The sequence below is a fragment of the Cyrtonyx montezumae genome, unplaced genomic scaffold (assembly GCF_038088225.1).
Source record: "Cyrtonyx montezumae isolate F1298 unplaced genomic scaffold, pur_monq_1.0 scaffold_42, whole genome shotgun sequence".
Lineage (NCBI taxonomy): Eukaryota > Metazoa > Chordata > Aves > Galliformes > Odontophoridae > Cyrtonyx > Cyrtonyx montezumae.
Genome location: NW_027072048.1, coordinates 1,364,937 through 1,378,652, shown reverse-complemented (window position 1 = coordinate 1,378,652; position 13,716 = coordinate 1,364,937). Strand labels below are relative to the sequence as shown.

At 66.9% G+C, this 13,716-nt stretch overlaps 1 protein-coding gene across 1 annotated transcript in view; it reads right to left on the bottom strand.

The window, feature by feature from the left end:
* Nucleotides 1–509: 509 nt before the first annotated feature.
* The window catches only part of XPO7 (exportin 7), a 32,213-nt gene continuing 19,006 nt past the window's right edge, over nucleotides 510–13,716 (bottom strand). The window contains 16 exon segments of the mRNA XM_065747192.1: nucleotides 510–618; nucleotides 1,009–1,136; nucleotides 1,383–1,481; nucleotides 2,204–2,259; nucleotides 2,262–2,363; nucleotides 2,937–3,075; nucleotides 3,473–3,687; nucleotides 5,072–5,154; nucleotides 6,505–6,612; nucleotides 7,222–7,310; nucleotides 8,306–8,412; nucleotides 8,988–9,096; nucleotides 9,769–9,832; nucleotides 10,765–10,845; nucleotides 12,393–12,466; nucleotides 12,938–13,073. Coding sequence (XP_065603264.1) covers nucleotides 525–618; nucleotides 1,009–1,136; nucleotides 1,383–1,481; nucleotides 2,204–2,259; nucleotides 2,262–2,363; nucleotides 2,937–3,075; nucleotides 3,473–3,687; nucleotides 5,072–5,154; nucleotides 6,505–6,612; nucleotides 7,222–7,310; nucleotides 8,306–8,412; nucleotides 8,988–9,096; nucleotides 9,769–9,832; nucleotides 10,765–10,845; nucleotides 12,393–12,466; nucleotides 12,938–13,073 — 1,684 coding nt within the window. The 3' untranslated portion in view covers nucleotides 510–524.

Below are 13,716 nucleotides of genomic sequence, written 5' to 3'. Positions count from 1 at the left end.
CCGTTTCCCGTCCCGGTTTCCCATTCCTGTTTCCCGTCCCCGTTTCGCGTTCCCGTCCCCATTCCCATCCCCGTTCCCATTTCCGTTTCCTGTTTCCTGTCCCCGTTTCCCGTTCCTGTTCCGTTTCCCGCCCCCGTTTCCCGCCCCCGCGCAGTCCCGGGGCCGTGTGCCGTTTGTTACCAACATCCGGACCGCGGTTTTTATTTCTCTCTCCGTATATAAACCTTTGTCCAAAAGGCGCTGAGTCAGCACTGTACAGTGTGGGGGCCGCCCGATGCTTCGCGTCCTATACACGGCGGCGGTGTTCGGGGGGGAGGGGGTGGGGGTGGGGCCCGCCGCTCCGCGCTCCCCCCGCTGCCGCCCCTCCCCCCTCCCCCCCCTCAGCCCCTCCCGTTCCCTTCGTCCGCAGCGCTGCGGGGGGGGGGAGGGGGTGGGGCCGCGTGGGGGGGGGGGGGAGCGGAAGGGGTGGGCGTGGCTCCGCCGCGGGGTGGGCGTGGCCCCGCGGGGTGGGCGTGGCTCCGCCGTCAGCTCATCATGTCGCTGCTGTTGGCGCCGTACGCGGAGTTCTTCATGGAGTCGTTCACCTCCCGCCGGAACGCGGACAGGTTCTGCGTGAACCTGGGGGGGGTGAGCGCCGGGAGCTCCGGGCCCCCCCATCCCCCACAGCCCCCATCCCCCACAGCCCCCCATCCCCCACAGCCCCACAGCCCCCATCCCCCACAGCCCCCCATCTGGGAGCTCGACCCCCCACTGACCCATCCCCCCCCATTCAGGAGCTCCGTGCTCCCCCGCTGACCTTCCCCCCCCCCCTCCCATCTCCCCCCACCTCATCTAGGACCTCTGTGCCCCCCCTCCCCCCCCACTGACCTCCCCCCCATCCAGGACCTCTGTACACCCCTCCCCCCACTGACCTCCTGCACCCCAACCCCCGCTACCCCCCCCCTCCCCCACCCAGGAGCTCCATGCCCCCCCCCCCCGCCGTGCCCCCCCCGCCGTGCCCCCCCCCACCTGTCCCTGTTCTTGGTGAGCAGGTTGCGCTCGATGCCCTCCATGAGGTTCTCGAAGCAGAGGTGCATGGCCTGCTGCTTCTCGGGGGGCTGGCTGTTCACGATGCTGCTCCTCAGGTCAGAGAAGTACTGCGGGGGGGGCACGAAAAGCCTGGCTCAGCCCCCCCCCCCCCCCCCCCGAGACAGCCCCAGGGGGAGCGGAGCCCCACGGAGAGCTCCCCGAGGTGAGAAATTAACGGGGTAATACAGGGCTGCACGCTGCCCCCCACCCCAAATCCCACCCCGCACCCCAAATTCCGCCCCCCCCCCCCACCCCAAATTCCGCCCCCCCCCCCACCCCAAATCCCACCCCCCCGCCCCGGGTGGGGGTGCCACCTTCTCGTTGAGCAGGATGAGGCCGAGCAGCGGCCGGGACATGGACCACTGGTTCCTGCAGTCCTCGAAGATGATGATGTTCAGCACCGTCGACAGCATCTGGGGGGGAACGCAGCGCTGGGGGGGGTCCGTCGCCCCCCACTGCCCCCCCACGGCGGCCCCGAGGGGTGCGGAGCTGTGCTTCAAGGGGGGGGGGCGGCTATGGGCCTCAACGGACACAGCTTCACATCCCAGAGCGGCCAGCACTGCCAGGACCCCACTGCTGCAGCCCCACTGCTGCAGCCCCACTGCTGCAGCCCCACTGCTGGAGCCCCATTTCTGGAGCCCCACTGCTGGAGCCCCACTGCTGCAGCCCCACTGCTGCAGCCCCACTGCTGCAGCCCCACTGCTGGAGCCCCATTTCTGGAGCCCCATTTCTTTCCCAGGAGCACCAATGGAAAACAATTCCTGTGATTTGTGGCCGCTTTCTGAGGCCTCAGAACAGAAATGGCCCCAAAGCACCGCCCCGATCCGTCCCCACCGCACCGGGAGTGCACCCACAGCACCCACAGCACCCACCCACCCACCCACAGCACCCACAGCACAGCACCCACAGCACAGCACCCACCCACAGCACCCACACAGTGCTCCAGAGCAGGAAGCACACAGCACCCACACTGTCACAGCACCCACTCCCAGCACAGCACCCACAGCCTCCCACTCAGCACCCACTCAGCCCCCACTCAGCACCCACTCAGCCCTCACTCAGCACCCACTCCCCCCGCAGCCCCCGCTCAGCCCGGCCCCCCACTCCCCCCAGCCCCCCCAGCGCCCCGCCCCACCTGCTGCACCATCTCGGGGTGCTGCTGCATGATGTGCAGGAAGCGGTCGCTCTCGGGCTGAGTGCGGCGCTCCTCTTTTTGGTGCTGCGCGAGAGCTGCTTGAACAGGAACGTGACGATGTGGTCCAGGCACGAGCAGCAGCCCGTGCACACCATGGTGTCTGCGGGGCGAGCGACGCGCGGCTTTAGGGGTCCGCACGGCCCCAGACCCACACCCAGAGCTCTCAGCACCTAGGTGGCTTTAGGGGTCCTTCCAGGACCCCAGACCCACACCCAGAGCTCTCAGCACCTAGGTGGCTTTATAGGGTCCTTCCAGGACCCAGACCCACACCCCGAGCTCTCAGCACCTAGGTGGCTTTATAGGGTCCTTCCAGGACCCCAGACCCACACCCCGAGCTCTCAGCACCTAGGTGGCTTTATAGGGTCCTTCCAGGACCCCAGACCCACACCCAGAGCTCTCAGCACCTAGGTGGCTTTACGGGGTCCTTCCAGGACCCCAGACCCACACCCAGAGCACTCAGCACCTAGGTGGCTTTATAGGGTCCTTCCAGGACCACAGACCCACACCCCGAGCTCTCAGCACCTAGGTGGCTTTATAGGGTCCTTCCAGGACCCCAGACCCACACCCAGAGCTCTCAGCACCTAGGTGGCTTTACGGGGTCCTTCCAGGACCCCCCCCGCCCCAAACCCTGCCAGCCCCATTGCCCGCCCCACACGCCGCCCCACAGCGTTACCGAGCGCCGTCAGCCCCTCGGAGATGGACGACAGGATGTACATGATGACGTGCGGCTCCAGGCTGGCGATGAAGTTCATGTGGTCCTGGGTCAGCACCTCCAGCAGCGAGTAGTACGACTGGCTGAGCTTGGGGTAGTCCTGCACACAGCGCCGGCTCAGGGCTGCGGCCCCACAGCCTGCCCCACAGCCCGCCCCACAGCCCGCCCCATGGCCCGCCCCACAGCCCGCCCCATGGCCTGCCCCACCCCCCCCACAGAACCACCGCCCCGCCCCGCTCCTCCCAAACCCCGCCCCGCTCCTCCCAAACCCCGCCCCGCTCCACCCAAACCCCGCCCCTCTTCCAAAACCCCGCCCCGCTCCTCCCAAACCCCGCCCCTCCTTCCAAACCCCGCCCTGCTCCTTCCCAAACCCCGCCCCGCTCCTCCCAAACCCCGCCCATCCCCAAACCCCGCCCTGCTCCTTCCCAAACCCTGCCCCACTCCCCCCCCATACAACCCCCCCTCCCCACCAGCCCCCTTCCCACCTGACCCCTCACCAGCAGGTCGCTGTGTGGGATGGAGAGCAGCAGTTTGATGAAGGTTTGCAGGGCGTTGTCGAGCGCGTCGTCCCCGTAGAGCCGGAACACCCCGAAGTTGACGTAGCTCCCGCTCAGCGCGGCCTTCAGCATAGAGAAACAGATGGAAATCCCCTTCAGCTTCAGCGCGTACATCTGCTCCTTGGGCAGCTCCCCCAGCGTCAGGATGCGGCTCCCTGCGGGCACACAGCGACGTTACCGACCCACAGCGCGACCCACAGCGCGACCCACAGCGCGACCCACAGCCGGACCCACAGCCTGACCCCAGCGTCAGGATGCGGCTCCCTGCGGGCACACAGCGACGTTACCGACCCACAGCGCGACCCACAGCGCGACCCACAGCGCGACCCACAGCCGGACCCACAGCGCGACCCACAGCCTGACCCACAGCGCGACCCACAGCGCACAACCCACAGCCTGACCCACAGCCGGACCCACAGCCTGACCCCAGCGTCAGGATGCGGCTCCCTGCAGGCACACAGCGACGTTACTGACCCACAGCCTGACCCACAGCCTGACCCACAGCGCAACCCACAGCCGGACCCACAGCGCAACCCACAGCCGGACCCACAGCCGGACCCACAGCCGGACCCACAGCGCAACCCACAGCCGGACCCACATCTGGACCCACAGCACAACCCACAGCCTGACCCCAGTGTCAGGATGCGGCTCCCTGCGGGCACAGAGTGACCCGTTACTGACCCACAGCGTGACCCACAGCCTGACCCACAGTGCGACCCACAGCCGGACCCACAGTGCGACCCACAGCCAGACTCACAGCCTGACCCACAGCCTGACCTGACCCCACAGCCCAACCCACAGCCAGCCCCACAGCCCAACCCCACAGCCTGACCCCAATCCTACAGCCTGACCTATTCTGACTCTACAGCCCAACCCACAGCCTGACCTGACCCCACAGCCCAGCCCCACAGCCCAGCCCCACAGCCAGCCCCACAGCCCGACCCCACAGCCAGACCCAATCCTACAGCCCAACCTGACCCCACATCCCATCCCTGCTCCCCAAATCCTGACCCCTCTCCCACATCCCATTCCTTCCCCCCACATCTGATCCCATTCCCTCTCCCCACACCCCATCCCCTTTTGTCTCCGCAGTGGGGCAGAGCTTTGGGGCTTTGAGCAGCACGGTCCTATTTCCCACCCCATAGCTCCGACCCCACTGCAGTATCCGCTCAGAGCTCAGTGTGGGACCCACGAGCACAGCAGCACGTCCCCCCCCCCCCGTGCTTATGGGGTGGATGGAGCGCACCCCATAGCGCCCAGCCCCGTGTTATGGGGCGGATGGAGCACACCCCATAGCCCAGCCCCGTGTTATGGGGCGGATGGAGCACACCCCATAGCCCAGCCCCGTGTTATGGGGCGGATGGAGCACACCCCATAGCCCAGCCCCGTGTTATGGGGCAGATGGAGCACACCCCATAGCCCAGCCCCGTGTTATGGGGCAGATGGAGCACACCCCATAGCCCAGCCCCGTGTTATGGGGCAGATGGAGCACACCCCATAGCCCAGCCCCGTGTTATGGGGCGGATGGGATGCACGCACCGTACGTCGTCATCATTTTACTCGTTTCCCGGAACAGCAGAATCCCATTGGGTGAGGACACATCGAACTGCAACCGCTGCGACCTACAGCGACGGGAAACCGCGTCACACAGACCCCAAAACGGCCCCAAAAGACCCCAAAACGGCCCCAGAAGACCCCAAAATCCCACTAAATACTCCAAAATCCCACACAATGGCCCCAAAATCCCTCAAAATGACCCCAAAATCTTTATCCCAATTCCATGGGCCCCAAATGGCAGCAATGCCCCCCCAAACGGCCCCAAAACGACCCCAAAATGACCCCAAATCCTTTATCCCAATTCCGTGGGCCCCATATGGCAGCAATACCCCCCAAAATGGTCCTTTTGGAGACACTTTGTAATCTTTTGGGGTCACTTTGTAGGATTTTGGGGGGCACGACTGCCATATGAGGCACATGGAATTGTAGCGAAAAATTTTAGGGTCACTTTGGGGTCATTTTGGGGTCACTTTGGGGTCATTCTGTGGGCTGCTGCTGCCATATGGGGCGCACGGAATTGGGATGAAGGATTCTGGGGTCATTTGGGGTCACTGTGGATTTTGGGGTCATTTTGAGGGGCACTGCTGCCATATGGGGCCCATGGAATCGGAATAAAGGATTTTAGGGTCACTTTGGGGTCATTTTGGGGTCACTTTGGGGTCATTTTGGGGGCCACTGCTGCCATATGGGGCCCATGGAATTGGAATGAAGGATTTTGGGGTCACTGTGGGATTTCGGAGTCATTGGGAGTGGATTCTGGGGCCATTTTGGGGTCATTCTCAGGGCACTGCCCCCGGATCCCATTGGCCATGGGGTCACGGTGCTCACGGACCCCCACGGTCCCCCAGGACCCCCACGTCCCCCTCTGCAGCGCTCGGACCCCCATCGCAGTGCTGAGGGCAGCCGCCCCCCTCCCCATTGAGCTCATTAATATGAAACAGGGCCACAGCCCCTCATTAAGCTCATTAATATGAATCAGGGCCGCACCCCACACGGACCCCCGGGGGTCTCCAGGGACGACCCCTCTGCCACTTCCCCACCCGCCCCACAGTGCACTCATCCGCCCCCACACTTCCTCAGCTGATCTAAGGACACCACGGGACACGGCACCGCGTGGAATCAGGGCAACCCACCCCCACCCCACGCCCCCCACCCCCACCCCCACCCCCCACCCCACCCCACAACCCCCACTTCCACCCCACGGCCCCCACCCCCACCCCCACCCCACAACCCCCACCCCCACCCCGGAAGCCAGCAGCTCGGTGGAGCCCGACCCCCCCTTGTTGACCCCACGCTGGCTGCTCCTGCTAGCCCCCTTTCCACCCCCCCCAACCCCGCTCCTCCCCCTCCCGCCGCGGCGCGGGGTCCGTGGGGTGGGGGTGCGGCGGGACCCACGGCGCTTTGAGGGGTCCCACCTGTTGTGCACCAGCTCGGCCATGAGTTTGAGGACGGGCGTGGTGCAGGCGGGGTCGTGGTACCACAGCTCGATGGCTCGCTGCAGGATCGGCATGTAGGACGGGTAGCTGCGGGGCGTTAAGGGTCTGGGGGGCACAAGGGGTCGGGGCCGTGCGGGGGGGACCACGTGGGGCCTCCCCCAGGGACAAACGGGAACAGGAGGGGCTCGGGGGGACGGACCCGTCTCCACCAAAGGGACATTTGGGGTCTGCACGGCCCTATGGCGGCCGCTGGGGCTCGAAGCGCTGTGGGGCCGCTCGGAGAACCCCAAAGGTTCAGCTCTGCTTTAGGGCTCACACAGGGATGTGGGGTGCAGGAACAGCGGGGGGCAGCACAGCTCCGGGGCTCAGCCCCACAACCGGGGCCCAGCCCCACAAATAGGGCCCAGCCCCACAAATAGGGCTCAGCCTCAGAAATAGGGCTCAGCCCCACAAATAGGGCTCAGCCCCACAAATAGAGCTCAGCCCCACGAATAGAGCTCAGCCCCACAAATAGAGCTCAGCCCCACGAATAGGGCTCAGCCCCACAAATAGAGCTCAGCCCCACAAATAGGGCCCAGCCCCACAAATAGAGCTCAGCCCCACAAATAGGGCCCAGCCCCACAAATAGGGCCCAGCCCCACGAATAGGGCCCAGCCCCACAACCAGGGCCCAGCCCCACGGCCGACGGGAGGATACATCCACTCGAAGAGCATCATGAAGCTCGTCTTGGCGTTGAAGGCGAAGGCGATCCCCCTGAGGTCCCTCACCAGCCCCACCAAGGTTCTCTGCGGTGAAAGGGGCGGTGAAGCGCGGCAGGGGGACCCCAAAAAAACAACGGCCCCAGGGGGGCACCGTCCCCTCACGGACAGCAGTGACCGCCGCGCTGCACGCAGAGCCACGCCCCGAGCCACGCCCAGAGCCACGCCCAGAAACCACACCCAGAGCCACGCCCAGAAACCACGCCCTGAGCCACGTGAGAGCCACGCCCAGAGCCACACCCAGAACCCACGCCCAGAGCCACACCCCCAAACCACGCCCCAAGCCACGCCAGAAACCACACCCACAGAGTCACATGAGAGCCACGCCCAGAGCCAGGGCTGCACACCTAACCAGGGAAAGCACCCAGCACGGCCCTAACTCCGACCCTAACCCTGACCTGACCTGACCCTAACCCTGACCTGACCCCAATGCTGACCCTGACCTGACCTGACCCTGACCCCAATCCCAATGCTGACCCTGACCCCGACCCTAACCCTGACCTGACCCCAATGCTGACCCTCACCCTGACCCTGACCCCGACCGCAACCCCGACTGCAGCCCTGACCCTAACCCTGACCCTAACCCTGACCCCAATGCTGACCCTGACCTGACCTGACCCTAACCCAACCCACCCGTGACCCTAACCCAACCCTGACCCAACCCTACCCCTGGCCCCGACCCCAACCCCGACCCTAACCCTGACCCCAATGCTGACCCTGACCTGACCTGACCCTAACCCAACCCACCCGTGACCCTAACCCAACCCTGACCCAGCCCTACCCCTGACCCCGACCCCAACGCTGACCCTAACCCTGACCCCAACGCTGACCCTAACCCTGACCCTGACCTGACCTAACCCAACCCTGACCCTAACCCAACCCACCCGTGACCCTAACCCAACCCTGACCCAGCCCTACCCCTGACCCCGACCCCACCCCGTGTGCCCCACTCAGGGTGGGCCCTGCCCCCCGTGCCCGTGGGCGGAGCCCCGCTGGGTGGGCACGGCGCGCCCCCTCCTCACCTTCGCCTCCTGCTCGTTGAACGTGCTGGCGCTGAACATCTGCGCCACGGCCTCGAAGGCGGCGGTCAGGGGAAGCATGAACTGCTCGTACTGATCCTCATCCTCCCCTGGAAGGGGCGGCGGTGAGGGGGGCACCGGGGACGGCCCCAGCACCCCCTGCCCCCCAAGGGCGCGGGGCGAAGGAAGGGCGCGGCCCCACCCCCACCCCCACAGCGCAGCTCAGGGCTCAGCAGCTCCCGGAGCGCGAGCACGGGGCCCGGGGCTCCCAGGGGCAGGAACCCAAAAGGAGCACCCAGGGGCGGAAACCCAAAAGGGGCACCCAGGGGTGGAAACCCAAAAGGAGCACCCAGGGACGGAAACCCAAAAGGGGCACCCAGGGGCAGGAACCCAAAAGGGGCACCCAGGGGTGGAAACCCAAAAGGAGCACCCAGGGGTGGAAACCCAAAAGGAGCACCCAGGGGCGGAAACCCAAAAGGAGCACCCAGGGGCGGAAACCCACCACGAGGACCCCACAGACATAAACCCAAAATGAGGACCCCCAAGGACCTAAACCCACCATGAGGAGACCCAAGGATCTAAGTCCACCTTGAGGACCCCCCGTCCCCACAACCCCCCGTCCCCCCCCCATCCCCTCACACCCCATGCCCCCCTCCGTCCCCCCCCGTCCCCCCGCCCCCCGTACCCAAGTCCACCATGAGCAGCCGCCCCAGCGCGGTGTAGAACGTGGTGCGGCACCGCATGTCGCTCAGGTTGGACTGATTGTTGATGCCCAGGAACGAAAAGTGCTCACTCTGCAAACAGAACGGAGCTACAGGAGGGGCTCCGCGCCCCACAGCGCCCCACAGCGCCCCGAGCCGCGAGCACAAAGGACGCGTGGCCCCCCAGACTGCTGCCCCCCAACTCGTGCCCCCCAACTCGGGTTTCCCTGCTCACGTGGGGACGCAGTCGCCCCACACAGCGATGTCAGTGATGTTTCTGCACCGGGACTGTGAAATATCCCCCAGGAGGAGGAACCACTGTCCCACACGGCCCTATATGGCACTGCGGCCCTATATATGGCACTGCGGCCCTATATGGCACTGCGGCCCTATATGTGGCACTGCGGCCCTATATATGGCACTGCGGCCCTATATATGGCACTGCGGCCCTATATGGCACTGCGGCCCTATATATGGCACTGCGGCCCTATATATGGCACTGCGGCCCTATATATGGCACTGCGGCCCTATATGGCACAGCGGCCCTATATATGGCACTGCGGCCCTATATGGCACTGCGGCCCTATATATGGCACTGCGGCCCTATATATGGCACTGCGGCTGAGGGGGGCATGAGTCTGGGGGGGGAAGGACGGAGGGGGGCAGGGGGGGGTGGGGGAAGGACGGAGGGGGGCGGGGGGGGTGGGGGAAGGACTGAGGGGGGGGGGGGGACGGAGGGGGTCGGGGGGTGGGGGAAGGGCTCACCGTGTGATTGTTCAGCATGAACTGCACGGCGCTCAGCTTCACCAGCTTCCGGACACTGCTGTACGTGAGCGGGGTTAAGGAACTGCGCTCCGCACAGAGCACTTCCGGGGCCAAACCGGGAGAGGGGGCCCTTCGTCAGCCGGGCTGGGGGTCCCTGCCCTCTCTGTTGGGGCCCTACATCAGTGGGGCTGGGGGTCCCTGCCCTCTCTGTTGGGGCCCTACATCAGTGGGGCTGGGGGTCCCTGCCCCCCGTTTCGGGTGCAGCCCCTCGCACGCTGCCACCCCTGAGCTGCAGAGACCTGACTCGAGTCGGTGCAGCTCCGTACAGGGGAGCACAGACCCACAGAGCAGCAGTGATGGCAGCGCCCATCGACCGCGACCCACACGAAGAGTCCGTCCCTCGCACCGCAACGGTGACACCGCGCACCGTGCGCCCTCCGTCCCCACAGGGAGCAGAGCTCAGCTGTGGGGCACAGCGTTCCCACAGGGGGCTCCGTGGGGCTCCCATAGGGAGCTTTGTAGGGTGCAGGGTTCCCATAGGGAGCTCTGTGGGGTTCCCATAGGGAGCTCTGTGGGGTGCAGTGTTCCCACGGGGGGCTGTGTGGGGCTCCCACAGGGGGCTGTGTGGGGCGCAGTGCTCCCATAGGGGGCTGTGTGGGGCTCCCATAGGGGGCTGTGTGGGGCTCCCATGGGGGGCTGTGTGGGGCGCAGTGCTCCCATAGGGGGCTGTGTGGGGCTCCCACGGGGGGCTGTGTGGGGCTCCCACAGGGGGCTGTGTGGGGCTCCCACAGGGGGCTGTGTGGGGCGCAGTGCTCCCATAGGGGGCTGTGTGGGGCTCCCACGGGGGGCTGTGTGGGGCTCCCATAGGGAGCTTTGTAGGGTGCAGGGTTCCCATAGGGAGCTCTGTGGGGTGCAGTGTTCCCACAGGGGGCTGTGTGGGGTGCAGTGCTCCCCCCATAGGGGGCTGTGTGGGGCTCCGGTCCCGCTGAAGGATATCCGATGGACAGGTCGTTGAGCAGCTGCAGCGTTTTGGAGGTGATGGGTTCACAGCGGCCCCAGTACTTCAGGTTGGTGATGCTGGAAGAGGACAATGGGGCGCGGGGGTCTCAGCGGCCCCACCGCCACAGCCGGGGCCCGGCACCGCAGGGCAGCACCCGCAGCCCCAGCACCCACAGGGCAGCACCCACAGGGCAGCACCCACAGGGCAGCACCCGCAGCCCCAGCACCCACAGGGCAGCACCCACAGGGCAGCACCCACAGGGCAGCACCCGCAGCCCCAGCACCCACAGCCCCAGCACCCACAGGGCAGCACCCACCGGGCAGCACCCACCGGGCAGCACCCACAGGGCAGCACCCACCGGGCAGCACCCACCGGGCAGCACCCACAGGGCAGCACCCACAGGGCAGCACCCGCAGCCCCAGCACCCACAGCCCCAGCACCCACAGGGCAGCACCCACAGGGCAGCACCCACCGGGCAGCACCCACCAGGCAGCACCCACAGGGCAGCACCCACAGCCCCAGCACCTGCAGCTCCAGCACCCACAGCTGCGCAGTCCGGGCAGCCGCTGCTGCTCCCCAGGACGGCACTTCACCCCTCGACCACGCACAGCTCAGCACGGGAGGGCAGAGCCCGGGCACAGAACGAGGGGCGATGCTGGGGGGGCTGGGGGCACGCTGCCCCACGGGGCTGGGGGCACACGCTGACCCACGGGGCTGCTCAGCTGCTCCATCATGCCTACTGACAATGGGCAGCGTGCTGGGTGCACCGCTGGGTGCTGGGGATGCTCTGAGCACAGAGCTGGGTGCTGGGTGCTGGGATGCTCTGAGCACAGAGCTGGGTGCTGGGTGCTGGGGATGCTCTGGGCACAGAGCTGGGTGCTGGGATGTTCTGGGCACAGAGCTGGGTGCTGGGTGCTGGGATGTTCTGGGCACAGAGCTGGGTGCTGGGTGCTGGGATGTTCTGGGCACAGAGCTGGGTGCTGGGATGCTCTGGGCACAGAGCTGGGTGCTGGGGATGCTCTGGGCACAGAGCTGGGTGCTGGGTGCTGGGATGTTCTGGGCACAGAGCTGGGTGCTGGGTGCTGGGATGCTCTGAGCACAGAGCTGGGTGCTGGGGATGCTCTGGGCACAGAGCTGGGTGCTGGGTGCTGGGGATGCTCTGAGCACAGAGCTGGGTGCTGGGTGCTGGGATGCTCTGGGCACAGAGCTGGGTGCTGGGTGCTGGGATGCTCTGGGCACAGAGCTGGGTGCTGGGTGCTGGGTGCTGGGTGCTGGGGTGCTCTGAGCTGCTCCGCACTCGACCTGCACAGCACTCGGAGGGAGCGGTGCTGTCCCGCAGAGCTCCTGTGCTGGGCACGGCCGCGGTGCTCGGGATCTGGCGCCGTCCCGTCTGGTTTTATAACCCACAGCACGGGACGTCGGTGCCCGCGGCCCAGGCTGGATCCCACGGCGGGTAAATGAATCCTGCTCGTGGCTCAGGCCCCGGTCACGGCCGCAGTGCCCTCAGCCCACGGCCGCAGTGCCCCCAGCCCACGGCCGCAGCCGCCGCGGGCTCCGACAGCACTGCCTCCCGTCCCGGCTGCGGCTGTGGCCGTGAGCCCGCGCCGCCCGCGGGGGCACTTACATTTTCCCTATGAAGACGCTCAGGACCATGGTCTCATCGTTCAGCCCCAGGACCTCGGAGAGGCGGCGGTACAGCTGCGGGGAAAGGCCCACTGAGAAAGGGCAGTGAGTGGGGGTCCGCGGCTGCCGCCCCCCCCCCAGCCCCAAGCTGCTGCAGCCGGGCCCGGTTTCACTGCCAAGCTCCACAACGCCCTTTCGGAGTGGAGGCGCTGAGGGATTTGATTTAGCGGCTCAGAGGGCAGCGGCGGTGACGGGATGGACGACACCGCCTCGTGGGTCCTGTCCAACCTAACGAACCCGAGGACACCGCGGCAGCGTGGGCTCCTCCCGCGTGGGCAGCGGGGCCGCTCTCGCACACACGTCGGCGTACGGGGCCGATCTGAGCCCACAGGAGCGGCTGCCGAGGAACACGAGCCCGGACCTCAGCCCGCAGGGCACGGCCATCGGCTCCGGCTCGGGCAGCGGTCCTCGCAGCTACATAAAAAGCAGCGTCCCTCCTGAGTGCCGCTGCCCGGCACAGCCCGGCCGAGACCCGAAGGACATTACCTTGGAAGACTTCTGCACCTGATCTCCGATATAGATCTTCCTGAACTGCTCGAAGAAGCTCAGCATGGCGAGCTCCAGCTTCTCGTTGCCGGCCTGCGCCAGCCGCGAGTCCGTCAGGTTCATGAGCTGCAGCACCCTGCGCGGGAACAGCGGCGGCTGCGGGCGGCGACAGCTCCCGGCACCCCGGCACAGCCGGGCACAGCACCCAGGGCACCCGGCACAGCCGAGCACAGCACCCAGGGCACCCCGGCACAGCACCCAGGGCACCCGGCACAGCACCCAGGGCACCCGGCACAGCCGAGCACAGCACCCACTCGTGTGCACCCCCTCGTGCACCCACCGCAGGCCCCGGGTTTAGCTGCTGCAGGAGGAGCTCCGGGCGCACAGCACCCACCTCGAAGCCCCCCGAGAAAGCACTGCGTGCCCCCCCCACCCCTGACCCACCCCGCTCCGCCTGGGAGCCCTGGGGATGTGTGTGCGTGTGGGGCCAACGAGGGGGGGCCGCGCTGCGGGACACCCCGAGCACACACACGGGCACGAAGGGCACTGCCACATCAGAGCTGCTGGGGGGCGGCACCGGGGGGAGGGGGTCTTTGTTCTCAGCCACGAAAGGGATCTCCCCCACCCCAGGAGGGAACTGCCATGCTCCAGTGCACGCAGAGCGAGCTCCCCTCCTCCGCGCTCTCCCCCTCTCCTCCTTTATGCCCTTCCCCTCCCTCTGTGCTCTCCCCCCCCTCCTTTATGCTCTCCCCCTCCCACCCCGTCCCCCCAGCCCCCAC